Here is a 27,494-nt window from a genome sequence, read left to right on the forward strand (position 1 = left end):
TAGGGTGTTACCTGCTGGCTGAGAATTGCCCACATCCCATTATCTTGATTAGCTCAGCTTGCTTACTTTTCCCCAGCCATTTTATGATCATCTTCCAAGTTACAAGCACATTGGGACAGGGACAGTCAGTCAGCACCTGCAGAGCCCCTAGCACAACCAGTTTTACACTAGTGAGAAATCTACTTACAAGTGGCATAACTGAGTCAAAACTCAAAGGTCGCAAGTGACAGAGATAACTCATGAATAGTAACAGAGAGGTAGCCGTGTTAGCCTGTAGCCTAAGAAAACAAAAAAGCAGTCCTTTAGCACTTTAAAGGCTAACAAAATAATTGACTAGAGCTGAAGAAGTGGGTCTGTCCCATGAAAGTTCATCACCTAACAAATTATTTTGTTAGTCTTTAAAGTTCTACAGGACTGCTTTTTTGTTCTGTTAGAGATAAATCAGTTTAACTGCTGGTTTAGACATGGGCCCACAGAAGGTTTCCACTGGTTTAACTCTAATCTAGTTTCACCTCTGTAGTGTCCAACTAGTAGAACTGACACGGGAACTGACAAGGACGCTGTTAAAAGAAAAGAGAAAATGAAATAGAAAAGGCACTTTAAAAATTGTGCACAAGCACCTTTAAAGAAACAGGTGGGCTGCCTCTGGCTGTTTAGAAATAAGCTATAACGGAGGAGAAAGCTTTTGGATGGTAGACTGATTGAAAATATAATTTACACTTATGTCAATTTCTCAACACCTGTGGCACTAAGCGGATTTAAACTCAGCATGTGGGGACAGCTGGCATGATTTCTCTTTCAATGGAAGATTGGACATGGCTACATCAGAAGCCCTGGAGTTTCTCCCAGTTAGAATGACTCAAGTTAATTGCTTCGTCTTCCTTACACACTAGTATTGTTACATCATTGTAAAGAGGCCTGCCTAGCCAACATATACCAAAGGGAAAGAGCTCTCCAGGAGGCATCATTAAATCTCTCGCCATGAGAGGCAGTAGCTTGTCTCCCACCGACAGTGCTGTCTGCACCAGCGGCGCTTTTGTCAGTGAAACTGGTTTTGGTCCACAGTGTTTCTTTCCCACACCCTCAACTGATGAAAATCCTAATGCAGACACAGCCTGAGTGTCTGACCTCTCTTGCTAGCAAGCTACCCTCGACCCCTGGCTTGGACAGTGTTGGAATCACTTTTACACCACACGCGAAGGGACAGGATGAGTCCAGAGCAGCATGATTTATTGTCCTCGTGCATGTACCTTCAACAGCCGAGTCAGCTCTGAAGGAACAATCTAATTTCACACAAGCCCCAGTTTTGGCCTCTGGCTCAAAGCAGCCTAAAGCATTACAAAGTTCATGCCGTCCCTGTCCCATGGGGATTTGCTCAGCCAAAGGCTGCAGGTGGTGATGATCCTTTAACCAGAAGCAAGAGCTGGGGCAGGGTAATACCATTTACACAATTAAAAAACAAATCATTAAACAATCCCGGAAGCACGGCACACACCATCCATATCCACGATACGATCCACAGTACTGTCCTGATTGGGAGCCGGGCTGCATGGAGGCACAGTTAGTGCAGAGATCACTTTGGTTTCCATCCTCTCACCAGACCAAGCCCTCAGGAGCTGGGCTGGAGAGGCAGAGACAGCAGGAGAGGAAGCCAGGCCCCAGAGACAACAGGCAGGCAGTTGCCTGCTCTGCCCAGCACGGTGCGAGGGTTTGACGCTCACATAGGAAGCCAAGCACAATGGTCTGCTCTGCTGCATTGTCCACCTAGCCCAGAGCCCTTGCCCACGCCCAGGAGAGCTTTGCTCCTCCGCTGTCCTGTTGTGCGAGAGATTTTTTTTTTTGGTTTTTGTTTGTTTTTTTGTTGAAAAAAAGTTATTTCACATCAGGCTGGTGGACCAGAGAAGAGGAGCTATCGATGGAGCCTGATTCTCCACCCTCTCGGCATAAAGCCGGCAGAACTTCCTTGGCAGCAGCACCGTCATTCGCAGTCGACACGGGTGTTCATGAGACGAGGGGAACCGGGCCGGATCCTGCCCTACGTGGATCTAATCCTGATTATTAACTTGTGGAAATCAGGAGCGACTCCAGGAGCTGCTCTATAGACGAGAGAAGAACTGGGCCCTGAACATTTGTTCCCAGTCAGGAATCTCGGCCAGTCACACAAGCAATGAATTCCAACACAGGAGCCTTCCCCGATCCCTTCGTACAGGACTGAGTTATGACCCAGCAGCACAAGGTCATGCAGAGACCGAACCAGACACATCCCATCAAACCAGCAGGAGACAAGCTCTCGACACGCACCAAATTAAACACCCCAACATGTATCAAACACATTAAAAACCACACCTGGGCACTTGATGATGCTCCAGAGCTGGAAAGGGAGCCCGGTCAGTTGCACCAGGATATAAAATACCCTCCCCCCCACTTCCCATCCCGGAGACCCCTGGCAGAACTGATGATACTCAGCTCTAACACCCAGCCATGCTAGTGAGTGGCAGAACTGCCCAGGGCCTGGCTTAGATTCCACAGACACAAACCCAGATCGCTATAAATGATGCCAATTATATTTCTAAAAGATGGAGAAAGCCAGGCCTTTGTGTCGATGTCTCATCGATGCCTGTGCCGAAGCCAAAACAACAGCGATCCAGCTTCAGAGTGCTGTTTGCTCAGTGCCGAGCTACACAGAGACCCACTACACAAAGGGCTGGTTACTCCCGGTTTGGTTGGGCACAAATCAAAGCAGTGCCAGCCCCTCCCTGACCCTGCAAAGCTGTTGCATGAGGTGGTAATTGACCCCAGCTGGTTTCCTGCCTCCCCAGCTTGGGGCATGTAATTTACAAGTGGACCGCTCCAGGCAGCGGCTGGACACGCAGGTCCTGATTCAGGAAGGCACTTAAGCATGTGCTTAAGTTTTAGCATCGCTTTAAGCATTTGCCAAGTGGAGGAATGAGACGATTTAGAAGTTCAACTACAAGGGCCGAGCGGCAGAAACGCGAGGAGCAAAATGGAACAGTTTTGTCAAGAACATACTGCTCCAAATTCACCCCCGGGGCAATCAAAGTCCTCTAGGGGCCACATTGTTTGTGTTTAAATTAGCTGGCGTCCAGATGGCCACGCTTCCCAGGAGGGCAGCTGTGGGGAGATAATGCCACGCCCAAGGCAGGGCTAGGCATCCGGCCTGCAGCCCCATCTCCTACCCTACATGTGTGGATATCTGGCAGCAGCACCAAGTCCTGGAGTCTCCCTGCCAAGCTGTCAAGCCAGAGAGCCAGGGAAATAATAGCAAAAATGGGGCTGAGACGGAAGGACCCATCTGCTCCCTTCGTGAGCAACCCTGTTCCCCCCGCACAGTTGAACGCACAAGTGCCCGTTAGGTGAAAGGTCTTAGAGCATCACCCCGAACCTGGCTGGATCCTTTATCCCTAACGTGGGCTGGCGGGAGAGACACCATCGAGATCCTGACTACGCTACGAGAGGGAACAGCATCACGACCAGCCAAAATGCATTCGCCAGCGTCGAGAAGCCCTCAGGGGGAAGCCTGCGTGGACGATGCTGCCTCACCTCCCACCAGCCTACTGCGCCCCTTGCAGGCGGCCGGGGAGAGCTGTGGAGTCAGTTCCTCCTGCCCTCGCCCACTCGGACTCTGCCCACCCAGAGCGACGGCCTCGGCCTCGGCCTCGGCCTCCCAGCTTCAAGAGAGGCCGGGTCCCCGGGGCAGAGGCCGCTGGTATGATGCGCTGAGAAGCGGGTTGGATGTTTGAGCCCAAGGTTGCCGTTTTGGGCCGTCCCGCAGGTGGCTCTTTGGCAGAGTGGTCTGCCTGGGGGGTTGCTGGCCGGCCCCCTACGAGAAGCAGAGATGGCGCCCTCCCCTGGGAGCGGTACAGAGCAGCCTGGGGTGGAACCAGGCCTGCCCTGGGAGGCTGGGACGGAAGCAGGAAGTCACACCGTGGTGTTGCAATAACTCATGCCACATGGGGAAGGGACACTGGAAGCCGCGGGAGGCAGGGATGGGCCAGGGAAGCAGTGCGCAAGGAGCAGAGCCCTGCCCGCTCCACTTGGACCACTGCGCAAGTAGAGAGTTGCCTGGGGGAGCGCAGGCACACCCTGGATTTCCCCCCCCCCGAGGACAGAGTGGACGGACAGCAGGGCTGGGGAGGGACAAACCCCCCCGGAGCCCTGAGCGAGACGCGCCCCCCAGGCCAATCAGCTCATCTGCTCCAAGTACGCGGACAGCAGCAACTCCGGGGGCAGGAAGACTCGGCGTTTGTTGCTCACTTTCATTTGGCGTCTCCCTTCAAAATCAGAACCTGGACAGCGAGAGAGGAAGGAGTTTGTTCTGGAGACAGGTCACACACCCCCCACCGCAGCCAGAGAAAACAGCACAAGCTTTGGGCCTGCCATGAGGGAAGGGTCCTAGGACCAAGCAGAAGGATACACCGCTCTTTTACTGACTCACGCCCACGATCAGACCAGGTGGGTCTCATTCGTTCCCATCCAGGGGGATAAGCTACAGGAACATCTAATCCCTGGGGCACCGGAGGCCCAGACTGTCACATCCTGCCCGGAGAAAAGTGCAGCGACAGCCACGCTCAGGAGAACTCGCAGGTTGCGATTTGCGGTTTGTTCCCAACAACTGAAGTTTGCACTTGTCCCAGGGCAGGGGTGGGCAACTCCATGCGGCTCTTTGAGCTATCCAATGCGGCTCCTCCTTGGAGCCATGTGCCGGGTGTGCCGTCCACCACTCGTGCCGCAGCGCTTGGTGGGAGAAGCGGGTGGCAGTGGTGGCTCCGCTGAGTCGCCGGCATCGAGTTAGAGCAGAGCAGGTGTTGGGGGTGCCTGGCCCTGCAGGAGGGGATTAGGTTAGTGTGGGGGGCTTGGGATCCCTGACTCTGGGGATGGGGGAGGGAAGAGGATTGGGTTAAAGTGGGGGGTGGGGTTGAGGGTGCCTGGCTCTGGGTGAGGCAGAGGGCAATGAGCCACATAGATAGATAGATACAAGTAAATAAAACACACATGGCTCTTTGCACTGTGTCTGTGGCTCTCCGTCCCTAACTGGTTGGCCACCCCGCCCAAGGGGCAGCTAAGTCACTAAATGCCAGCCCCAAGGGGAGTGGGGGAAGGATAATTTTGGGACAGACCAGGAATGTTTGCGGGTGCTGGGTTACAAACAGGGCAGGAACACACCTGCCTGCAGACTCTCACAAGGACCTCTCACGCCCTTGCCCACAGAGGTGAGTCAGATGGGGAAACCGAGGCACAACCGGACAGTATGACTTGCCCAGGATTCTGACACAACTCCAGCCCAGGTCCACTGCACCTCCCAGCCGTGAAGTGCTGCATTCCCAGTAGGATTTGCACGTGCCTCTTTCCAACCCAAATTTAGCTTTGTCCGACAAGCACCCATCGCACACAGGCAGCAGACAGCCTGCCCTTCGAGTCCGGAACCCCCCTGCTGGCTGCCTGGCAGGGGCCGGCCACAGACAAAGACTGATGCTGCAAGAGACCGACTGGGCCAACCAAACAGCTGGTGGCTTTGAACTGGCTGAGCCAAAACTCCCGATAACAAGCGGAAGGACGGCAGCTTGTTCTCACTCCCCAGTGAACGGCTCATAAGCCAATTACGAGATCAATTCCGGGAGCCACCGAACTCTTCCCACGGCTCAGCCTTGCCGTGGTTGGTGGATCTTTGGGTCAAAACTCGGCCTCACTTTAATCAGTAGCAACTCCTACTGACTTGCCAAGAGGCCAGAGGGAATGTGGTTCCCAGCCTAGCAGATGCACCACCTGACACACTCCGTCTCCTGCAGAGCACACCCCGCTAACCAGGGTGCCCTCTAATTTTTTAACATCCATTTGCAGAATAAATTTTGTTATGTGCACCAAGGCATGTGCGGATGTGCACTGCCAGGAGAAACACAGGCTGTCGACTGAGGGCGCTCTGCTGATCAACTGGGCAGCAGCTGACTCTCTCTTGGGCAGCCACCCAAATGCTCAGCTGGCAGGAAACGCTGCTGCTAGCTGCAAGCAGTCCTTCCTTTCCCCAGCTCCCTGAGTTCTGCTGGAGGCTGCGTGTGAAGGGACAGGAAAAATGACACACCACAGGGAGGGATGCAAAGCCCAGGGCAGAGCTGGTTGAGTTGCAAGAGGCTCCTTGAGCTGTGTAATTAATGGCCCAATCCAGAGCACTCAGCTCCCACCAAGGGGGCTGTGAATCTCAGGATCTGGCCCGAAGGCGACAGACCCATTGGGAGGGTGCTCAGCATTTGATGCAGTAACCTGTGTTCCCCAATGGCTGCACTAAGACGACCCAGTCAAACCCCACAGTGCTAAGCAGTGAAAGAGACCCCCCCACCCCGGCCATGTAGAGACCCACTGGCACAGCTAGGAGTAGAATGCTAGAATAATTCCTGGCTCCCAGCCAGCAGTCCCTAGAAACCGAGCGCTTGGGCGGCCACCCAGGAGAGATGCAGGTGCCACCCAGCTGATTAGCAGAGCACCCAGGGCCGCAGTCGGTGTTCCTACTAGCGGTGAACATCGGCACGTCTTGGTGCAGAGGACAAAATTTATTCCACCCACAGGTGGAGAAGATCAGAGGGAACACTGCTCCCAGCCCCATGCTACACCCAGTGGCCAAAGGAGCCTTCAAAGGTTCCCAGGGATAATCCACCTGCCTCCCCAGCTCCCAGGGAAGTGGAGGTATAACCGTCAGCAGGCAGAACTGAACCTCGGACCTCTGGAGCTTAGTGCACGAGTTTGAGTTAAAAGCCTGGTGCTGCTCAGCTAAGGCTGCAGAGGAGACTCATTTGGCCCCTCTGTAAGTGGCCCAAATATCACTACATAGGCCAGTGACCTGCCCCCAGTAGGTGTCTGGGTTACGTAGGCAGTGCTTCATGTCAGTTATCTGGGAGCTGCAGTGCACAACCCACATGGGGGGAGGCAGGGCGTGGAGGAGGAGGGCTTAGCTGGAGAGGCGTGATAGCGATGGAGAGCGGAGATGTAAAGGAGGCTCTTACTGGCGGAGACAAGGTCCATGTACTGGCAGAGCGCATGGAGCAGCAGCCGCTCAAAGCTGGAACAAAAACACAAACAACGAGGCTCTGGTCACAAGGGACGCTTCCGTCAGCTGCTGTAAACCCCCACCTGCTTCTGCTGCCTTCACACTCCAGCGTAAGAGCTTGCGGATCAGAGGGTTCCCAGCATGTTACGTCCCAATGGCCAGCAAGCTACCAGTGTAAGTGACCCAAGATTTGAGCTAATCTGGCCATCCCTCTTTGGAGAGGGCAGTTTGGGGGATTCCCTCTCCAGTGCCAATCTCAGATCAGATCTGACTCTGGGGGTGTGCCTGCGTCAGAGGTGGGAAAGTACCCTAAAAGTTACTTGAGTGGAAGTCCAGCTGGGGGAGGGTATTTAAGTACAAAGATACCCATGTCCTACTGGGCAAACTACTTGAGTAAAAGTACACATTTCACATCTAGATTGTACTCAAGTACCCAGAATTGAAAGCAGCTGCACTTTTACTCAAGTAACTTTCTGGGTATTCTTCCCACCTCTGGTCTCCATTGCAAACCCTGTGGCTGGCTTGTGTCAGCTGACTCATGGGGCTCCATGTGTGGGGAGGACCCCAGAGCCCAGGCTCTGGTCCAAGCCTGGACATCTATGCTGAAATTCTATAGCCCCGCAGCCTGAGACGCCCCCTGCATGGGAGCCAGCTGCCACGGGCCTGGCTTCGAGGGGAGGCAGGCAGAGGCCCCTGTGTCCCATGAGACCATTGCAACAGACAACGCTGAAAAACTCAAATCAATGGCTCCTTGCTGGGACAGTGGTGTCTGATTCGAGCCTTGAGTCTGCAAGCCCAGCTCCAGGACCCTGAGCACCTGGCCCCTCGGCAGCCTGATGCTCATACACACCACCAGAGAGCTAATTACTAAGATGGAACAAGCTCAAGCAGGAATCACCGTGCGAAACATTCCCTCCAGGCTTCCTCCGAGACAGAAGCGAAGGTGCCCGGGCATCCCAGCAGCAAGGAAGAAGGATTACCTATTGTCCATCATTGCTGTGTAGACGGAGTGAGGGGTGATGGAGAAAAAGGCCAGTAACTCCTCCTCTAGACACTCCAGAGTCCCCTGCAAAACGGAGAACCGAGTGCGGGTGACAACAGGGCTCAGGAACTGTTTGGAAGCTGGAAACCAGCCTCAGGTCAGCAGCTGTAGGCAAGAAGCTGCAGGCATCCAGAAGGCTGGGCCAGCTGACCGGCCGACTCGCGAACACGACGCCACAAGCTCCTCGGACACCTCCCTCCGGAGTGAGCCATTGCTAAGATACTGCATCCCCTCTATTTTTCCATCCTTGGGCAGAATAAATGTTATATGCACTGAAGCACGTGCAAATACGCCCCGCCAATAGAAAGACACCTTGCTGGCTGTAGGTGCTCTGCTAATTAGCTGGGTGGCACCTGAATCTCTCCTGGGTGGCCACCAATGCACCTTGTAATTTTCTTTTCCATCCATGGGTGGAGTAAATTTTGTTACATGCGCCGAGACACATGCAGACACCAAGAGACACACAGGCTACCAGCTGCGGGTGCTCTGCTAACAAGCTGGGCGGCATTTGAATTTTACCTAGTTGGATGCTCAAGTGCTCAGCTTACAGGAACACTGTCTGAGACCATCTCTAGCAGGGTTCCCCGTAAGCTGAGCACCTGGGCAGCTGCCCAGGAGAGATTCAGGTGCCACCTGGCTGAATAGCAGAGTGCCCACAGCCAGCAGTGTTTTTCTACTGGTGGTGCACATACCTCAGTGCTCATTGCAAAATTTATTCCGCCCCGGGTGAAAAAAGTTGGACAGAACATTGGCAGCCACCCAGGAGAGATTCAGGTGCTGCCCAGGTGATTAGCAGAGCAGCCACAGCCTGTGTTTCTATGGGTGGTGTACATCAGCACATGGCTTGGCGCACATAAAATTTATTATGCACATAAATGAAAAAAATTAGAGGGAAGCCTGTTCTCTAAGTTTGACTGCAATATAAATATTTTAGATGGGTGCTTGATGAGGGTGGGACAGTGGGACCAGGCAAGCGAGAATCCAACAGCAGCCACTTGTTTCCCTGGAACAGTCTCCCTGAGTCAATATTTACCTTGGCCTCTGCAAACGGGCAGTAGGTAACAGGTTTCCAGGCCTGTTACTCCAGCTTCCTGCTGCTTCCTGCCTGCCCCCCAGGGATAATAAGCAAGTAGCAACCGCACAGCTCTTTGGGGTGCTGTGACCTAAAAAGTTAGCAGCGGAGAGCGGTGCAATCAGAGAGCAAACGAGCCGCAACGCCAGGCCCCAGCGGGGGCTGTTTTCAGAAGCAGGGGCAGAACAGAGGCGGTGGGAAAAACAGACCACAAAAATCACGGCACTGAAAAGCAAAGGGAGCGGAAGCCCAGGGCCCTTCAGTAACCAGGGCTAATTGTCGGCCCACGGCGGTTTATGACGGATCAAGAGTAATATCTTCCCCCCGTCAGTGGACGGGAATCATGGAAAAGCAGCTGACCCGGGAAGCCTAGATACTCCTTTAATTTCTTCACGCCATTCTCTTCCCCGTCTCCTTCCTACAGGCCTGGCTGCTCTTGCTTTCAAAGGCCATTTGATAATCGTTCTCTCATAGAAACGACTTCTCCCCCTCCAGAGTGAAGTATGGAGAAGGTGGCAGAGGCTTCCATCTCCAGAACGGGAACAAGGCAAGCTACTCTGCCGCACTCTGCCAGCGCTGCTCGAGCCGCTGCGCAGAGGTCACCTCTAAGTGGCTGTCTCAGTGCCCCACTTACTCCTCAGCCTCCACAAGCCGAGGTCCATCAGTGAGGGGAGGGCAGCTGTGGAGGTGGTGGGTGTGATGTGGACATGGCAGGAGCTAGCCAGAGGCATGCAGAGTGGGGTCCTACCTGCAGCCCATGCCTACCCCCGGCTCTTGCACCCTGGGGCCCCACACTCACCTGCTCCGCCCCCTCCCTCCCAGCCCAGCGCTTTCGGAGCATGCTACCTGCCTGATTGCTGTTCTGCCCCCAGTTCCTTTCCCTTCCTCCCAGAGCTGGAACACTGCAAACAGCTGATTCATGGCATTCCAGCTCTGGGGGGCGGGGGGCAGAGTGGGGACAGAGCACGAATCAAGCAATTTGCAGCTCCCCCAAAGGGGATCGGAGGAAGGGGAGAGCTCCGGTGTGCAAGGGGCGTACGGAGGAGCTCAGCGGTCTGCAGATGGGCCCCCAATGGGCCACTCACAGATGGCAAAAACTTCAGCCCTTAACTGATCCAGATCAAATCAAATCCCTCCAACCTACAGGCTCCATTCCTGGCTCCTCCCCAAACCTGATCTCCTGAGCCACTCTGTTCTGGAGCAGACTGCATTTCTCTGGCCGCCCACCGGCACAGAGGGGAGATTCTGCCACCTGATTCCCATGAACGTCAGTGGGCGAAAACTCCAGCCTAAAGATTCTTGCGTCAACCGCAGCATCCTCAGCTCTGGCCAGGCTGCACTCTGGGGTGTGACCTGCAGTTTGCGAAGGTGCACCCAGGCTGGCCATACGCTGGTCACCTCATTAAAACAGCGGTGAGGCCGAAGGGGCTTTCGAGCACACGCCCATCGCAGTCGCCGGAGGCTCACTTGTGCCGACGTCATCACAAGCTGCAAATCACACCCCCAGCTGCAGCAGAATCAGAACAGTGGCTCTGCCAACTGGCCAGAAGGGGCACATGGGTCACCGGCCCTACAAGAGATATCCTAGAGCAGCTTCAAGCACAGAGACCAGAGCAGCCCGAGCCAACCCCGAGCTAGACTCGATGACCACCCTAGGTCTCTTCCAACACTAGGATGCTACGATCACCTGACAGGGTCTCACCATGGGGATTCTGCCTCGTCTCAGTGTGGTGCGAAGCCGGCGGCTGATGCGCTGGAAACACTCTTTGGGCGTGTAAGCGGGATGCTCTGGAGGAAGCAAAGCAACACAGATTTGAAAGAATCGGCCTGGCCCGCTTCGTTCCAGGGATGCGACGGCTGTGTGCGCAAGCCAGGGACTTGAACGAACGTTGCCCTCAACGGCTGGAAACCCAGCAAAGGCAGAGGGAAGGTCCCACTCCTCAAACAAGGGGCAAATATCACCCTCAGTGGACGTCAGCCAGGGATCGTCTCTTCTTCGCCTATAAAGGGGAACAAGAGGCAGCAACCGTCCCCACCAGGGCACCTCCCGGGGAGGGGCAACGTGGATCTGGAGCAGGAAAAGGCATAGGTGGCACAATCAACCCAACAACTCCCTGCTTCCACAAGCTCCATAGGCCTGGGATCAGGAAGATAGAAGCTGCCTCCCTGACCACCCTCAGCGCCAGAACAGGACACCCCGGGCTCCAGGTGGCTTGACCTGCTACCTCTGTAGCAGGGGTGGGCAGAGCCACCAGATAAACTTAGGCTCCATCTGAACTGGCTCCCTCCTGATCCTTTTAGCAGGATGGTCAGCACGTTTTGATGCGGAATGAGAGCTGAGCAGGGGGCAGTAAGGTGAGGTCTGGAAACGTACCCCCCACTTCGAGTTTCAAAGCCTTCCCTTCCCACCTCGGTACCTTTCCATGCGTCCTCTGTTTTAACAGGCAGCTTTCTCTTGCGCTTCTTCTTGGCCTCTTCCTCGAGGTAGAGCAGGACTCTCTCCTGCTCCTCCCCAGACCGGTTCATGAAGTCGTTCCAGATCTGCAAAGGGGAGCCAAGCAAATCCAGTGGAGACCTGTGCAACGGACGCGGAGGCTTGGCCTAGGCTAGGCAGGTAAGTCGATTGCAGAGAGACAGTGCTAGCTATGGCAACTGCTGCTGTCTCCAGGCAGGAAAGAAAACACGATCTTTCCATAGTCGGTCACCATCCCCTGTTCACCAGCAGCCATCCCAAAAATCCCATGCAGCGCTGAACCTGGAAAGAAAGCCTCTCCTGTGCCCCCTCTCAAGCCCTTGACTACATCGACGCTTCAGTGACCTTTCGAAAGACCTTCTTCCAAAAATCTTCTGCCGAAAGAGCACATCCACACGCAAAAAAGTGGACTGAAAGATCGATCCGCCCTTCCGACAGAGACTGTCCACACAGCCCCCCACCTTTCAAAAGAACGGGCCAGGGGTCAAAAACTCCAGCACCAAGAGGACTGCTCTTTCGAAAAAAGGGCCGGCAGAGCATCCGCACGTGCTTTTTTTTTTTTTTCAAAGTAAGTTCTCCTCCCGATGGGGAGCAGGGGAGGGCTTCTGGAAGAAGAGCCGCGCTCTCTTGACGTCGGCTCAAAAGAGGACGCTGTGTGTGCAGACGCCCTGCACGCTCTTGCAGAAAAGCAACGGGGTTTCTGAAAGAACTTGCTAGTGTACACTCAGCCCCTCTGAAACGCGCCTCTTAGGTTTCTCCATTCATGGCTTTCCATTAAACTTAGCAAGTAACCCTTTAGGCTAAGTCTCCCTGCATGGCTCAGCTCAAGGCCACAATTAACCCCTCCGACACCAGACCGGATCCACCGCCCCCAACTCTCCAAGCACAGAATCCACAAGTGCACGCTCTGATGCTCCCTCTGGAGCTGCCTCTGTTCCCAGGCAACGTTAAACGCCTCACCAGCTAAGATAGGAGAGAGCAAACAACATTTCCAAACGTCTCCTTCCAAAGCAGATTGCGCCGTCTTCTACAGCTGATTGCAAGTTGGAGGCTCGGCAAGCGATCTGTTTTGACCGAAGTGTCAGAGCAAGGCAGGCCACACGGGATTAAACAGCAGGCCTGAACCAAGTTGCTTGATGCTGCAAGTGATACGGAGGAGGGCAGCTTTGATTTAGCAAGCACCTGTTTAGCAGGAAGTGCTGCTTGCTTTGATACAGGACTTCCCAGAACTGACTTCCCCTTACGGTCAGAACTTGAGCAGGAACTAGTCTGGGGCTGGAATATTTGCTCTGAATGCACCGGCAAAGCCTCAACCTCTCCGTTCCAGGCCACGGACACAGGCATGAGCCTGTCACGTGATGTTTAAAGCTTGGTTTGACGAGGCACCAGAAAAAGACTGACAAGGAAGCAGTCTCTGCCCCGTTTTCACCATGCAGGAGAGATGACCTCTGCAGAGCTAGATGGAGCGTGGCATGTTGGGATATGGTGCCTCTACAAGGCAGCAAGTGTAAACTTAGGCAACGTGCTGAGCACACAAAAGGTTTCATCCAGGCCTGAGCAATCCTTAGGCAGAACCAGCGGTTAGCACATTGGCCTTGTAAACCCTGGGTTGTGAATTCAGCCCTGGAAGGGGCCTCCCAAAGGTCTGGGGCAGGTTAGATTAGGGATGGTGACAGGTCCTGCCCTGAGCACAGGGGACTGCACTTGATGACCTCTCGAGGTCCTGTCCAGTTCTAAGATTAATGTTAATGATCAGCTTTCTATTCGCTGCTGTTGTTTACAGCTGTCTCAGCCAGTTGAGGGCCTCACGCAGGAAAGGAAGGCCTCAAAAGCCAACTCTAGAGACTTAATTTTGCTTGGAGGAAACACTCTCTCCCAAGGCAGCCCAGATGAACACCCTGAGAGAGAGTGTATCTGTATCAGTATCTATCCACCCACACTGCATTCATGAGTTATAGTAGAGTAGCACCCTGAGAGACGTGCACTTGGGACAGTGTGACTCACAGCGAGCTGGTGCCTGGCTTTAGGACGTCTGCCACTTGGAGGAATGGGGAAACTGCCCAGCGCTTCTGGTTCCCCTGCAGGCAGGCAGCCCAGACCCAAGCCCCAGCTCCCAGCCACTCACAGCAGCAGGGAAACCGACCACTGCTACTGCACTGGTCAGTTTCCCCGCTCCTGTCATTGGCGGCAGGAGTGAGGAAGGGCAGGATGGAGGCTCTCAGTGCACTTCAGGGAGGTTAAAAGAACCTGGAGGCTCCAGACTCCTTCGCTTTCAGACTCCTCAGTAGTGTGGACTAGTAGGCTGGGAACCAGGTGCTCCTAAATGTTATTCCTGGCTCTGACATAGATTCCCTGCGTAGTTTGGGGCAGGCCACATCCTTACAACACTGGGAAGCTGAGTGTGAGTCAGAGTTCCTGCAGTGCATTGGTGGGAATAGCAAGAATATAAGCACCAACTGTTCCCAGTACTGGATACCCGATGCCCCGATTTCCCAGCCTGGAGTGAGTAAGGTTGCCCCTGGCACGAGGCGGCTGTGAGAGCGCACCTACCTCCACGTACATCTCATTGTTGCAGGCCTCTGTGAAGATGCTGGGGGCAGCCGGGTGAGTGAGCTCCCCATCGTCATTTCCGCATTCATCCCGCTCCAGTAGAGTCATCAGGTACTGAGCTAGGAAACAGAGCCCATCAGCAATAAGGAGCAGGGAGGGCCAGTCACTAGCTCCAGATCTGAAGAAGTGGGTCTGCCCCATGAAAGCTCATCACCGAATAAATCATTTCGTTAGTCTTTAAAGTGCTCCAGGTCTGCGTTTTTGTTTTGTTAAGATACAGATTAACATGGCGACCTCTCTGTGACTATTTAAATTGCATTAAAACAGTGTAATACCCAGCTGCTATACCAGGAGACCCTGCCATTATAGAACCTGCTACCAACAGAAAAAGAAACCGATCTCAAGATGGGGAAATAAAACTTGTCCGACAGCTTTCACCAGCAATAGTTGGGGTTGTGGATTCTACATTCTGCGATTATGGGCCTCACTTTCCTACTGTGTGTTTACAGGATCTCTATCTGGTTCCTAATTGTTTCTGCCTCCTTTATAATCAACCTTGCTAGGTGTAAATCAATTAGGTGTTGGTTAGGCAATTCTATTACAGTATGGGTAACTCAGGAAAATTTAAAACAGGTTGAAAGTCTGCAATCCAAAACTCTCTCGTCTGGCAGCATCTGTAATCCAGCATGATTTGAGTTAGCTGGATGATCATTGACCATGGGTGCGGCCAAGTTTCCTGCAATCCCATAAAGTTTGGTTCCAGCCACCAGTCCTGGCTCTCAGTGTTCTGTGCTGTTCTTTAGCTGTAATTTACCCCAACTGTCTCCTCAAAGCCCAGTAAGATGTGGAAGTATTGGTAACGTGCCAGGCAATATGACCTCCCATGGTCTGGCAAATTCTTTCATCCGGCACTGGTCAGGTCCCGAGGGTGCCAGATTAGAGAGGTTCAACCTGTAAAATAATCGGTTAAAATGGAGCTAAGCAAGACTCGAGTTCCACTATATAAACTGGCGTCCAAAAGGAAGTTTTTTGGAAACAAACTCCAGAGCACAGCTCTCAGATCAGAGCTGTCAGACCTCAACCCTGTGCCAATGATTTTGTGCAGAAACTGGCGTCCCCCTGATGAACCTGATCCTGACTGGCTGTCAAGACAACTTCATCTGTCTTATTGGGAGTGACAAGTGCTGCTCTGTCCTTAGTGTGTGCAGCGTTTGGGGTTTTTTTTAATCATTATTAATAAATAATATCTGATTAATAAATAGGATATTACTGCATAACGCTCTTTGGCTACGTCTACACTAGCCCCAAACTTCGAAATGGCCATTTAAATGGCCATTTCAAAGTTTACTAATGAAGCGCTGAAATGCACATTCAGCGCTTCATTAGCATGCGGGCAGCCTCAGCGCTTCGAAATTGACGTGGCTCGCCGCTGCGTGGCTTGTCCCAACGGGGCTCCTTTTTGAAAGGACCCCGCCTACTTCGAAGTCCCCTTATTCCCATGAGCAGATGGGAATAAGGGGACTTCAAAGCAGGCGGGGTCCTTTTGAAAAGGAGCCCTGTCGGGGCGAGCCGTGTCAATTTTGGAGCGCCGCAGCCGCCCACATGCTAATGAAGCGCTGAATATGCATTTCAGTGCTTCATTAGTAAACTTCGAAATGGCCATTTCGAGGTTTAGGGCTAGTGTAGACACGGCCTTTCACTGGTAAAAGACCTCATAAACACACAGGATGTAAAGTTCAGCCTGAGCCCTAGGAAAGGGTAAGAGCAGCTGCTCCTAGAAGGTGGGAATGATGGAGAATTTTGTGCAGGTAACAGTAAGACACTTACACCACAGATGGGCAGCATTGCTTTACACGGGGCAAACCCACAGCTAGCTGACTAGTCAAACTAGAGCCTTGGGAATTAGTAAACAGAGGGGCAAAATCATCAGGAAAAATCCATCAGGAGGGTCGGTGTAGGAAGGAAAATATACTGGCAGCATTTTAAGGCGGCAGCAGCACCACCCTGGCTGAGGTTTGCACCAATGACTGCACCCTGACTCGTCTTACAGGGACCTGCGTTTCAGAAGGTGGATGCTCAGCAGGTTTGGAAGTCAGGCCCCTTTAAAAGTGGCCAAGTTGAGTACCCACAAAAACAGACGCAAGTCATTTCTGAAAGCCGTAAGCCTGTCTGTCCAGAGCGCTCCGTGCAGCTCCAACTGCAGCGACTGGATCTAAGTGAATATACCAGTCTGACAACCTGAAGGAGACAAGGAAATGCAGGGTCAGACTGCAACAGCCCTGCTCACCCTGAGCCGGCCCTCCCGCTGCAAGCTGCTGTCAGTGAAACAGACCGGCCAACGCCGGGATAAGAGGCTGCTTCACATGAGCAAGGCTGGTGGAGTCAGGGCAAGAGGAAGAGGCTGCACGCAGCCCCAAAAGGCTTAATCCTTACTGTTCTCCAGACGCTGCAGGCTCTTGCGCCCCTTGGCCTTTGGGATGAGGTCTGAGTTGCGGATGGCCTGGTTGATGTAGTGCTGCTTCCGTTTGGAGGGAGAGAACCTCTTGGAGGGGGAGCTCCCCAGAGGTGGCAGGCAGTCTTCAATCCTCCTGCAGGCAAACAGAGAGAACACACCATGTGAGGCGCCTCCTGCTCAGATGCTCTGCTCAGATCCATCGGGTCAGCTGGAAGAGCCTGGGGACCTCAGGCTCGAACTGGGAGAAGTGTCAAAAGTTTGCCCCAAGAGTGCAGCTTCGAAACTTTACTGTGCATTAAAAAATGCTGCTTTTAACCCTCTTCAATCAAATTAAACAAGCACAGGAAAAGTTTCATTACCTTGTCAATTTCTTTGTTTTTTTTCTTTTTTTTTAGTTTTCCCCACTGCCTGATTGCATAATTCCAGTTCCATAGGAGGGGCGCGGTTGACCAGTCAGTTTATAATTACTGTAGAGGACACTACCTTGAGTGCTATAGAAAAGTCCCCACAAGAGAAAACACATGCCTCTGGAGAGCACAGAAAACCCATTTAGAGATCAGACCACAAGCTGGGTAAGTGGTCTGTAGATCAACCTGAAATTGGTGCATAATATGCCCAACAGGGAAACAGAACTACTCGACCTTCAGAGTGAATGCAGCTGATAAACGAATGAGACAGTTACTGCCCTCTGCCATGCACAGAGCAATGATTCCACCCACGTCTAACTAGACTGCTTGCCAAGAGGCAGCTGTATTGAAACCAAGCACCCAGCAGCTAAAGAAAAAGATGTCCATTTAATCTAACTATTTATATAACATAGGTGGCTTTGCTTTTACTGACCATATAAATCCATATTAAAAGGGCAAGATTTTCTATGATGCACTGATAGACACAGTCTAGCTCATCTTTACCGAGGTGCAAATTTCTGGGTCAAGGTACAGTCAAAACCATAGCAATAAGGATAATCAGTTATATATTTTGGAGAGTTTGTCTGTCTGCCTGTCCGTCCAAGAACTCCTCCTGAATGGTAAGAGCTAGGACCACCATGTCTGGTGTACAGCTTCCTCTTATCAACCCTTAAAGCAACATAAAGGTTAGTTGTGCTAGGAGAACGAGATGTGCCTGGAACAGGATCACTTCTCAGAAAACCATATGGAAAGAGAGACAGAATCACCAGGCAGGTGAAAGGACCTGGCTGGGGGCGTGCCCCTCTGCCCACTTGGGGGACTGCCGCAGCCCTGAGTCCCTCACCCGACAGGTGCCCTTGAGGGATGGCAGGGGGGCTGAAGCTTCCCCCACCCACCACCACCAATTCGTCCAGGGATGTTGCTGGCTATTCGCCTTTGTCAGGGAGCGAGGGGAAAGTGCACAGTTTTCTGCACTCCTCACGCTGGCTGGGGAGCGCAAAGGAGCAGATGAACCCAACCCTGCCCCCTCTGACGGACAAGCACCCCTCACCCAACTGCACCTGCTGAAGCTGAAGCAGCCATGGAGAGGTTCTGTGTACTGAAGCCCTCCTGTCCAGCCCCACCCTGGGACAATGATCTCAATGGAGCACGTGCATTTTCAATTTTTTCCAAGCAATGCCGGGTAAATCTAATAATCAAAAAACAACAAGATTTCGCGATCGGTTCCAAAGCATCCTGCAGTCGGCAGTTCTCCCACTCTCTGCCAGCTGAACCTCGCCTAGGTAAAGCTTAAACCTCAGCATGAGTCGCAAAGGAATTCAGTGACGACCTACGTTAACTGTTTCTCCAGAAGGTACAAGACTTCCACCTGATTTTTTTTTTTAAACCTGCCACGTACAGCAACACAACTGAAGACGTTTCCCTATTTTTTGGTTTCAGAATCTGTGTATTTGGCAGCTTGCTGCGGGCATTTGGCTTCCCGGTTTGTTGGTGTGGGTTTCTATGCAGCAACAGGAGGCAAACAGATACATGGAAAAAGGAAAATTGCACAGATGGAAAAAAAAAATAATTAGCAGGTGGGCAGGGAGGAGGAGGCAGATATAGCGCCTGCTTTTAACTGTTCCAGACAAACAACGTTTCAGTTTGTCTTTACACAGAGGCAAGTTTGCTAGCTTACAGGAACTGAGGAGTACCCACGCCCCACCCCCAATGCCACTTCCTCCAGTTACTACCCTCAGCTTTGTGTCATCTGAGATCCTGCTCCTCACCTGAGGTAGAAAAAGTACCCCAAAACTTACCTGAGTAAAAGTACAACTGCTGCAGGGTGGGAGGGGGGTGCACTGACGTACAAGTCATCGCTGTCCCTCCAGAAAACTACTGGAGTGAAAGTACAACTGCTGGGGTGGTACTTAAGTACAAGTCATCGCTGTCCCTCCGGAAAACTACTGGAGTGAAAGTACACACATTCATCACATCTTGATTGTACTCAAGTATCCAGAAGTGCAAGCAGCTGTACTTTTACTCAAGTAACTTTGGGGGGTACCCCCACCGCTCTACACACCAACTGGAGCCTCCCTTGCAAGCACACCTAGTTAATGATCACAAGGGTCAGCAACCACAGCACCAGAAAGGGGAATGACCGGCCCCTCAATCACAGGCTTTGTGTCCACGAGCAAAGAGCAAGTCCCAAACCGACTTCTTTGTCAGCCTGGTGTCAGTTACAGCATAACCACGCCCAGGGGAACTTGAACCAGGAACCTCTGCAGCTTAGCGAACAGGCCACTAGAGTCTGGGCTCGTAGCTAAGGCTGTGAAGGAGAATCATTCTCTCTCTGTGTAAGGGGTCAAGGTGCCACAACACGGCACGGTGAACCACACCTAGCTGTGTGGGTTACAACAGCAGGTTGCTCAGATACTCCGACAGGCAGCCTGAGCTCAGCATCATGCCAAGGGCAGGGTGGGTCTTAGAAAAAGGGCAATAATTTTCTGGCAGCAGCGTGAAGCTAAAGGCCTCTTCCCCGTCGCCCCAATGACACTGCTTGCTTGGCCAGCTCCTCCAAACCTCTGTATCCATTCCAAAAGGCCCTGTATCCATGTACGGTACCTGTCTGTTAGAAAGGGAACCAGTTCTTTTGCTTGCTGCCTCTTCTCTGCCCTGAAGAGCTGAGAGCTTCCCCAGGAGAAGCCACACGCCGCTGTTCTTCAGCATCGCAGGGCCCAGAGCTTTGCTCCTACGGGCCGTGTCTACACTAGCTAGAATCATGGAATCATGGAACAGTAGGACTGGAAGGGACCTCGAGAGGCCATCGAGTCCAGCCCCCTGCCCCAATGGCAGTACCAAGTACTATCTAAACCATCCTTGATAGACATCTATCTAACCTGTTCTTAGATATCTCCAGCGATGGAGATTCTACAACCTCCCTTGGCAATTTATTCCAGTGTTTGACCACCCTGACAGCTAGGAACTTTTTCCTAATGTCCAACCTAAACCTCCCTTGCTGCAGTTTAAGCCCGTTGCCTCTTGTTCTATCCTCAGAGGCCAAGAAGAACAAGTTTTCTCCTTCCTCCTTGTGACTCCCTTTTACATACCTGAAAACCGCTAGCATGTCTCCCCTCAGTCTTCTCTTTTCCAAACTAAACAAGCCCAATTCTTTCAACCTTTCTTCATAGGTCACATTCTCTAGACCTTTAATCATTCTTGTCGCTCTTCTCTGGACCCTCTCTAGTTTCTCCACATCTTTTTTGAACTGCGGTGCCCAGAACTAGACACAATACTCCAGCTGAGGCCTAACCAGCGCAGAGTCGAGCGGAAGAATGACTTCTCATGTCTTGTTCACAACACACCTGTTAATGCATCCCAGAATCATGTTTGCTTTTTTTGCAACAGCATCACACTGTTGACTCATATTTAGCCTGTGGTCCACTATAATCCCTAGATCCCTTTCTGCTGTAGTTGTTCCTAGACAGTCTCTCCGCATTCTGTATGTGTGAAACTGATTGTTCCTTCCCAAGTGGAGCACTTTGCATTTGTCCTTATTAAACTTCATCCTGTTTACCTCAGACCATTTCCCCAATTTATCCAGATCATTTTGAATTATGACCCTCTCCTCCAAAGCAGTTGCAACCCCTCCCAACTTGGTATCATCTGCAAACTGAATAAGCGTACGTTCTATGCCAATATCTAAATCATTGATGAAGACATTGAACAGAACCAGTCCTTCGAAGGGAGCATGGTAAGTAGGGTGTCGGGAGATTACTAATGAAGTGCTGTGCTGCAGATGCAGCACTTCATTAAGCTAATTCTCCCCTGCGGCAACTCCAAAGCAGCAAACTTCGAAGTGCTGGCTGGTGTGTAGCTGTGACTCACCTGCCGGTACTTCGAAGTCCCTTTACTCCTCAAAATTTTGAGGGGGGAGCCGTGGCTACACGAGCCAGCCCTTCGAAGTTTGCTGCTTTGAAGTTGCTGCAGTGGAGACTTAGCTTAACGAAGTGCTGCATACGCACTGCAGCACTTCATTTGTAATTACCCGACACCCTCCTTACTATGCTCCCTTCGAAGTGGGAGCTAGCGCAGGCACAGCTACAGAGCGTCAAATCTCTCCCCGAACTGATTTTTACCCCAGTGAACTCATTCTCAATCTCTCGCCTTCTCTTGTCCACCCCCTCAGGTTTGAGTTAAAAATGGGGGTGGGGAGCAAAGACATCAGCAGGGTGAAAGCAAGTCACTGCTCTGGCGTTCGGCTCTAAGAACACACGGTCCAGGTTTCCAGTCATGTAAAAGAATTGGCCCTAATGCTAAAGCAAGCCGCGAGCCTCACAATGACACACATGAGCCTTCCCATGCAACAATTTTAGAGGCAAAGGCATCAGCTGATTGTTTACAGCTCTTCTGTAAGAAAAAAATCAAACAGGTTCTGGCCTTTGCTACTTTATGAACAGGATGAGCTGCAAATGGTCCCAAATGCTCCTCAGATGAGAAACTGGCTTTGCAGAATTGAGCCTTATGCATCCATCCCAAGGAAGACTGTTTGTGCTAGGATAACAGCCGTGGGAACTGGGCTTCCCTGCCCACTATGGACAGCGTTCTCTTACTAGAAAGCCATCTGTGACGGGGTGGACTAAACCCCATATGCCCTCGGCAGGAGGCCAGAGGCCTTGCCACACTCCATCCCAGCAAGAGGAGCAGAAAAGAGGTCCTCCAGGCAGGACAGAGTGGCTGTCTCTGCAGCAGCCAGTCAGAACCCAGGAGGCCAGTATAAAAGAATCTGCCGGACCAGGGTCTAGCAGTTCTTTACAAGCGCTTGACCCAGGCAAGCCTAGATGCTGACTGGGAGGCCAGCAGCACTATGGACAGCTCTGAGTGCAAGCTGAGCTTAGACCTGGGTAAGGCCCAGATTCAATGGCCCAGGACTGGCCCCAAGCTTAATGCAAGAAAGGACAGCACCGTGGACAGGGCTAGTTGGATGCTAGCCCCAGAACCTTGAAGACAACCAGACAAGGCAGCATCCAGGGGAAATGACCCCAGGAGCAAGGAAGCTACCAGGCAAGCAGGCAAAGGCCTTACGTAGCACTCCTTTGCCACTGAGGGGCGCTCACAAGCGAGTAGCCCCCGTTACACCATCCTACATGGACTATAACCTGAGGACTGCCTGGCTTTGAGACAGATGCCCTGGGCTGGATCCCTAGAGCCCTGCTGCCAATCAGGGTCTTATCCATCTTAGCTAACAGGGTCTACAGGCAAGTACCAAAGGGGCAGTCCAGTCCAGGGGCATCCAACATTAAATGAGTAAACTTCACCAGATGACAGTGGCAGACTCAGTTTCCCCAGCATACTGACATAGGCAGGTCTGAGTCCCAGAAACCCAACAGGCCGACCAAGGTGAATATGCCCCTCAAGGGTTTCTGTTCCCATCCACCTTGAAAAAATAAAGTTTTTAGGCTAACAATTTTCCATCCACACCAAAGCCCAGGTGACTGTTACAATCTTCTACTTCAATGATTTCTATTGGTCCTAGGGAGGTTGTGGAATCTCCATCATGGGAGATATTTACACTTCTATCAGGGATGGTCCAGATGGTGCGTAGTCCTGCCAGGAGGAGAGGGGTACTGGACTCGATGACCTCTCAAGGCCCCTTCCAGTCCCAGCGTTCTGTGATTCTACCTTGTTGTAGCTTCAAGCTAAATGGCATGGCTGCCCAGCCCTTAATGCACAGCAGTGACTCCGTGCGACGCCCCTTCTCTTTACCTAACTTTGCTCACATGGAAGAGGCGGAGGATGACGCTAACTTCACTCTATAAAGTATTAAGTGAGCTTGGATGAAAGGGGCTATAAATGCAGAGTATCTTCAGGGTAAACAATAATTAGCTAATTAACCCAGTAATAACCCTGTGCCCCTTACACACCCAACCCATACTTCCAGTCTGATGGTAACTAAGAATTAAGTCTCAGGGTGCAAAACAAAAATCTGTTACCATTTCCTGAGGTTCCTCTAACACTGCTGGTTTCAGCCTTTGCATTCTCCTGACTCCCCTCTACAGCAAGTGTTTCCTGGGAGTTTCCCTGCACTTCCATTAGGCCCAACACATCCCAGGATAATCATAATGTGCTAAGCCAATTTGAAACTTCCAAGCTAAGACCCCATGGTTTAACACCAGCACTGGTAGCCAGGCAGAGGTCTGAGACTCCTTTGCCTTAGCCTCTGGAGAGGCAGTCCTGTTTAGTGATTAGAACACTGAAGTCTGGAGACCTCGGTTCAATTCTTGGCTGTGATGCACCTCAGACAAGTCACTCAGTTGCTATTTGCCTCAGTTTCCCCTCTGAAATGGAGATGAGGCTCCTTCCCCATTGCATGGGGGTATTGCCAGGGTTAATACATTAAGTCTTAGATACTACGGGAATGGAGGCTGTAGGAGTACATAGCTAACGTCTGATCTGTGCTTAAAACTCAGAATGACACAATTACAGTGCTCAGGGAAAAGAAAAAGCCGCAGCCATGTTGACCTCCCAAGCGCAGCTGCAGCTAGATCACAGCTACGCTCTTATAACTCCCACAGTGCAAAACAGCCCTAAGACAAGCTGCGGCATCATTTACACCTATTCCAAATGAGCATGTTATGCAGCTGTGCTGGCTGGAGACATAATACACATCCCAGCACAGCTACCTTAGGTGCGAAGCACAGAATTGGGCTGGGGAATCCCACAGGCAGGAAGCCTGTGGGCTGTCTATATGAGACGGCTGGTTTTATTCCACGTGCTCTTTGAAACCAGTGTAGTTAAACCAATCCAAGAGGCTGTGTGAACACATACCCCAGTGTAAGCCAGGCAGCTTGTTCCAGTTTAGCTTACAGCCAGCTGGGAACCGAACTGAAAAAGCTTCTCTGCTGGAATTTGCTTCAAATTAACTTAAACTGAAGCAACTGCCTCATTGAAACACGGCCTTGCATTTTCAGGACTGCAGTGAGTCATGGCAGGAGATAGGTGGAGGCATCACAGGCCCTTTGGCAGTTCAAGAGGCATGTCTTGGAATAAGGGGAAAGGTGTTTGCATTCCCTGGCTGCTGCTGAGAAGGGCAGGGAAAGAACTATGACGTTCTGTGTGTCATTGAAGGGTGGGGAAAGGAAGCAGCCCTAGCCCCAGAGTGTAATGAAGCAGATGCCATAGACCAGAGATCCCCAACCATTGAAGTTAGCCATTCTTAAATCAGCATGTCCAGATAACTTGTATGCAAGAGTTTCAAAAGAGCTGACTGAGGAGCTCACACAACTGTTAATATTGATTTTTTTTTCCCCAATAAGTCCTGGGACACTAGAGAAACTTCAGAAGACTGGAAGAAAGCTAATGTGCCACTATTCTGAAAGGGTAAAAGGGATGGCTTAGATCAGTGGTTCCCAACCTGGAGTCCATGGACACCTGGGGGTCTGTGACGGTATTGCAGGGGGTCTATGAACAAAATAAACAATAGATAAAAATGATCATAGAAATTAAGTGTTAAGTAAATTGCCAAGTCACAATCAATTACTCTTTTTAAATCTCTTTCAATAATGTTATTAACTGCTGTCCAAAAATCTATGCTGTGGTTTCCTTTTTCATTTAAGGACGTGTAGATAGCGGCTAGAATTGGCTTCGATGAGGATCCGTGAATGGTTTGGGGTGTGTGATTGGGGGTCCACACAAGAGAAAAGGTTGGGAACCACTGCTGTAGACTGTATGGGAGAGGGTCTCGTTCAAGGGGGAAACAAAGAGGAGGAAAACTTAGATGGTTCCAGGCTCTATGGGTTTTTATACTGCTCTGTGGAGCTGAGCACCTTCCACTCCTACGTGACAAACATCTGTCAGAGTTACAGCACCACACTGGGGATGAGGGACTGGGTGACATGGGGGGTGGAGCAGGCCATGGGGCAACAGCCTTGGGGCCAGAAGACAGGAGCCATTCAATCGTAACCCCTCACTCCAGAAGCGAGAAACAATAAGGAAATAACCCTCTAGTATTTACCCGACAGGGTATTGTCAGCCCCCTCTAGTGTCAGGGGATGCATGGGGGGTGATATGGTATCACAGAAGGGGGAAGAACCCTAATTTATTACCACTGAGAGTGCTGCCCCCACCCGCAGAAAGGATCCAACCATGCCTGGGGGCTGAGCCCCTCCCTCTGCCCCCCGCAACTGAGGAAGGGGATGGAAAACAACCCCAGAACTCCCACCCTGAAGCGGGGATGGGGAGGGGGAATCTCCCTGTCCTAGACAGGGGCACACACGCCTGGGAAAGGGCCTGGGATCTCCCGGGGAGCCAGAGAGACCCCACTCTGACTGCTCCCAAAAAGGGGAGGAATCCCACAGGGAAGGGAGGTCCTCTCCGGGCACAGCTGTTTCCTGCCCCCACTCAGAGCTCTCCAGAGACAGACGTCGGGGGGAATCCTCAGGGAGCCCCGGGACTGCCCGCCCCCGACGACACAGGGCCCCCCAGAGTCGAACGGGGAACCCCAGAGCTGCCCCCACTCCGGCAGAGGGCCCCCAGTGTTGGACAGGGAACCCCGGGGCTGCACCGCCAAGGCACAGGGCCCCCCAGGGTCGAACGGGGAATCCCGGGTCTGCCCCCTCTCCACGGCACGGGAGACCCCGGGGAATCCCCGCCACGTCACACTCACAGGTAAGGCTCCTCCGGGGCCTCCCGGCCCGACAGCACCACCATGGCGGGGCCGGCCAGGGCAGGCGGCCGGGCGGGCGGCTCCGTCTTCTAGGGGCCCAGCTGCCAGCCCGGCCCCCCGCCGACACCCCGCCCCACAGGAAGCAGTGTCAGACATGGGGCGGGCGCTGCGATTAACCACTGCGGGCCCGGCGCGGGTGGGGCAATAGGGAGAGAGAGCGGCAGGGTGGAGATGGGGGTGCAGCCGGGCGTGGGGCAGTGGGCACAGAGGGGCAGGATGGGACGGGGCAATGGAGATGGGGGCAGGACAACATGTGGGTGCAGGAGGATAAAGGGTTGCAGCAGGGGCTGGGGTGCAGGAGGGGATGGGGTGCAGGAGGACACGGGTGCAGCAGGAGCTGTGGTGCAGGAGGATACGCGGGTGCAGCAGGGGATGGGGTGCAGGATGACAAGGGTGCAGCAGGAGCTGGGGTGCAGGAGGTTACGGGGGTGCAGCAGGGGCTGGGGTGCAGGAGGATACGCGGTGCAGCAGGAGCTGTGGTGCAGCAGGATACGCGGGTGCAGCAGGGGATGGGGTGCAGGATGACAAGGGTGCAGCAGGAGCTGGGGTGCAGGAGTATACGGGGGTGCAGCAGGGGCTGGGGTGCAGGAGGATACACGGGTGCAGCAGGGGATGGGGTGCAGTAGGGGATGGGGTGCAGGATGACGGGTGCAGCAGGAGCTGGGGTGCAGGAGGTTACGGGGGTGCAGCAGGGGCTGGGGTGCAGGAGGATACGCGGTGCAGCAGGAGCTGGGGTGCAGGAGGATACGCGGGTGCAGCAGGGGTTGGGCTGCTCCCCAGCAGGAGGCAGCGTGGGATGGGGCAATAGACACAAGGCAAGATGGCCTTGGGGTGCAGAAGGGGCTGGGGTTCAGAGTGGAGTAAGGCTGGAGCATGGCTGCTGGCCAAATGGGGTGGAAGTGCGGCAGGGTGGCACAGGCATTGAGGGGCAGGAAGGGGGCATTTGTTACGGGCAGGAAAGGGTTACTTGAACCTACACTGTTGTATAGCTGTCAGCTTGTTGCTGTCTAGCTGCTCCCCTCTGCAGCTGATGCGCATGGTGCTGCAGGCTCTCTGCCTCAGTTTCCCCACCTGCGTTTCCAGCTGCTGTTGGTTTTAAGTGGTTCAGCCTTCCAGACTGGTCAAATTCAATGCCCTTTCAGATAGCAGAGCCCAGGGTCATTGCCCAGGCAAGCAGACAATGAGTCTCTGTCCCAGCTGAGCTTAGTTCTAAGTGCAGCCTCTTTAGGGCTATTCATCCCAACAGCCTGTGGGCTCAGCTCTCAGTCACTCCTCTGCTGCTGCAGGTGGGAGAACCCATTTTCAGGGCCTGGCTGAAGAACCTTTGGCAGATTCCCAGGTCCCTCCCAATCGTTCTTGACCAGGGCCTGCTTTTGCTTCAGGGACACTCAGTCTGAGCCCACTTCCAGACTCCAACCAGCTTCTCTCACCCCATCCTCGCTGGTGATCTGCTCTGACCCCCAGCTGACAGGGCTGTCCCCTGTCTAGCTGCCCCCTTCTGGCCTGACACCCTAAGGCATAGGCACTGATTGGGCTGGCAGCAACTCATTAACCCTGGCAGGTCCCTGCAGAGTTTGTAAACCCCACTGTCTCCGTTCCATGCTGCCCAACAAGGAAAATAACAGAGCACCACTTGTCATCACCCATAGAGCCCAGCTTTAACTCCTCCAATGCATCACTGGCAACCCACCATCTATCCTAGAACATGTTCCCTCCCTCTCACAGACCTTGGGT

At 52.9% G+C, this 27,494-nt stretch overlaps 2 protein-coding genes across 2 annotated transcripts in view; one reads left to right on the forward strand and one right to left on the reverse strand.

The window, feature by feature from the left end:
• Positions 1–1,202: 1,202 nt before the first annotated feature.
• On the reverse strand, positions 1,203–25,825 carry R3HDM4 (R3H domain containing 4). Its single transcript, XM_074978633.1, has 8 exons — positions 25,701–25,825; positions 16,628–16,782; positions 14,195–14,313; positions 11,589–11,712; positions 10,874–10,959; positions 8,038–8,123; positions 7,014–7,069; positions 1,203–4,307 (listed from the first exon to the last, which is right to left on the reverse strand). Exons 1-8 carry the CDS (start codon positions 25,742–25,744, stop codon positions 4,204–4,206), a joined length of 774 nt encoding a protein of 257 aa, XP_074834734.1. The 5' UTR covers positions 25,745–25,825; the 3' UTR covers positions 1,203–4,203.
• Positions 25,578–27,494, forward strand: part of ARID3A (AT-rich interaction domain 3A) — a 126,414-nt gene continuing 124,497 nt past the window's right edge. The window contains exon 1 of the mRNA XM_074978632.1: positions 25,578–25,702. The gene's annotated coding sequence lies outside the window, so the exon portion shown is untranslated. The remainder of the gene's footprint in view (positions 25,703–27,494) is intronic.

The sequence above is a fragment of the Carettochelys insculpta genome, chromosome 27 (genome assembly GCF_033958435.1).
Source record: "Carettochelys insculpta isolate YL-2023 chromosome 27, ASM3395843v1, whole genome shotgun sequence".
In the NCBI taxonomy this organism is placed as follows: Eukaryota; Metazoa; Chordata; order Testudines; family Carettochelyidae; genus Carettochelys; species Carettochelys insculpta.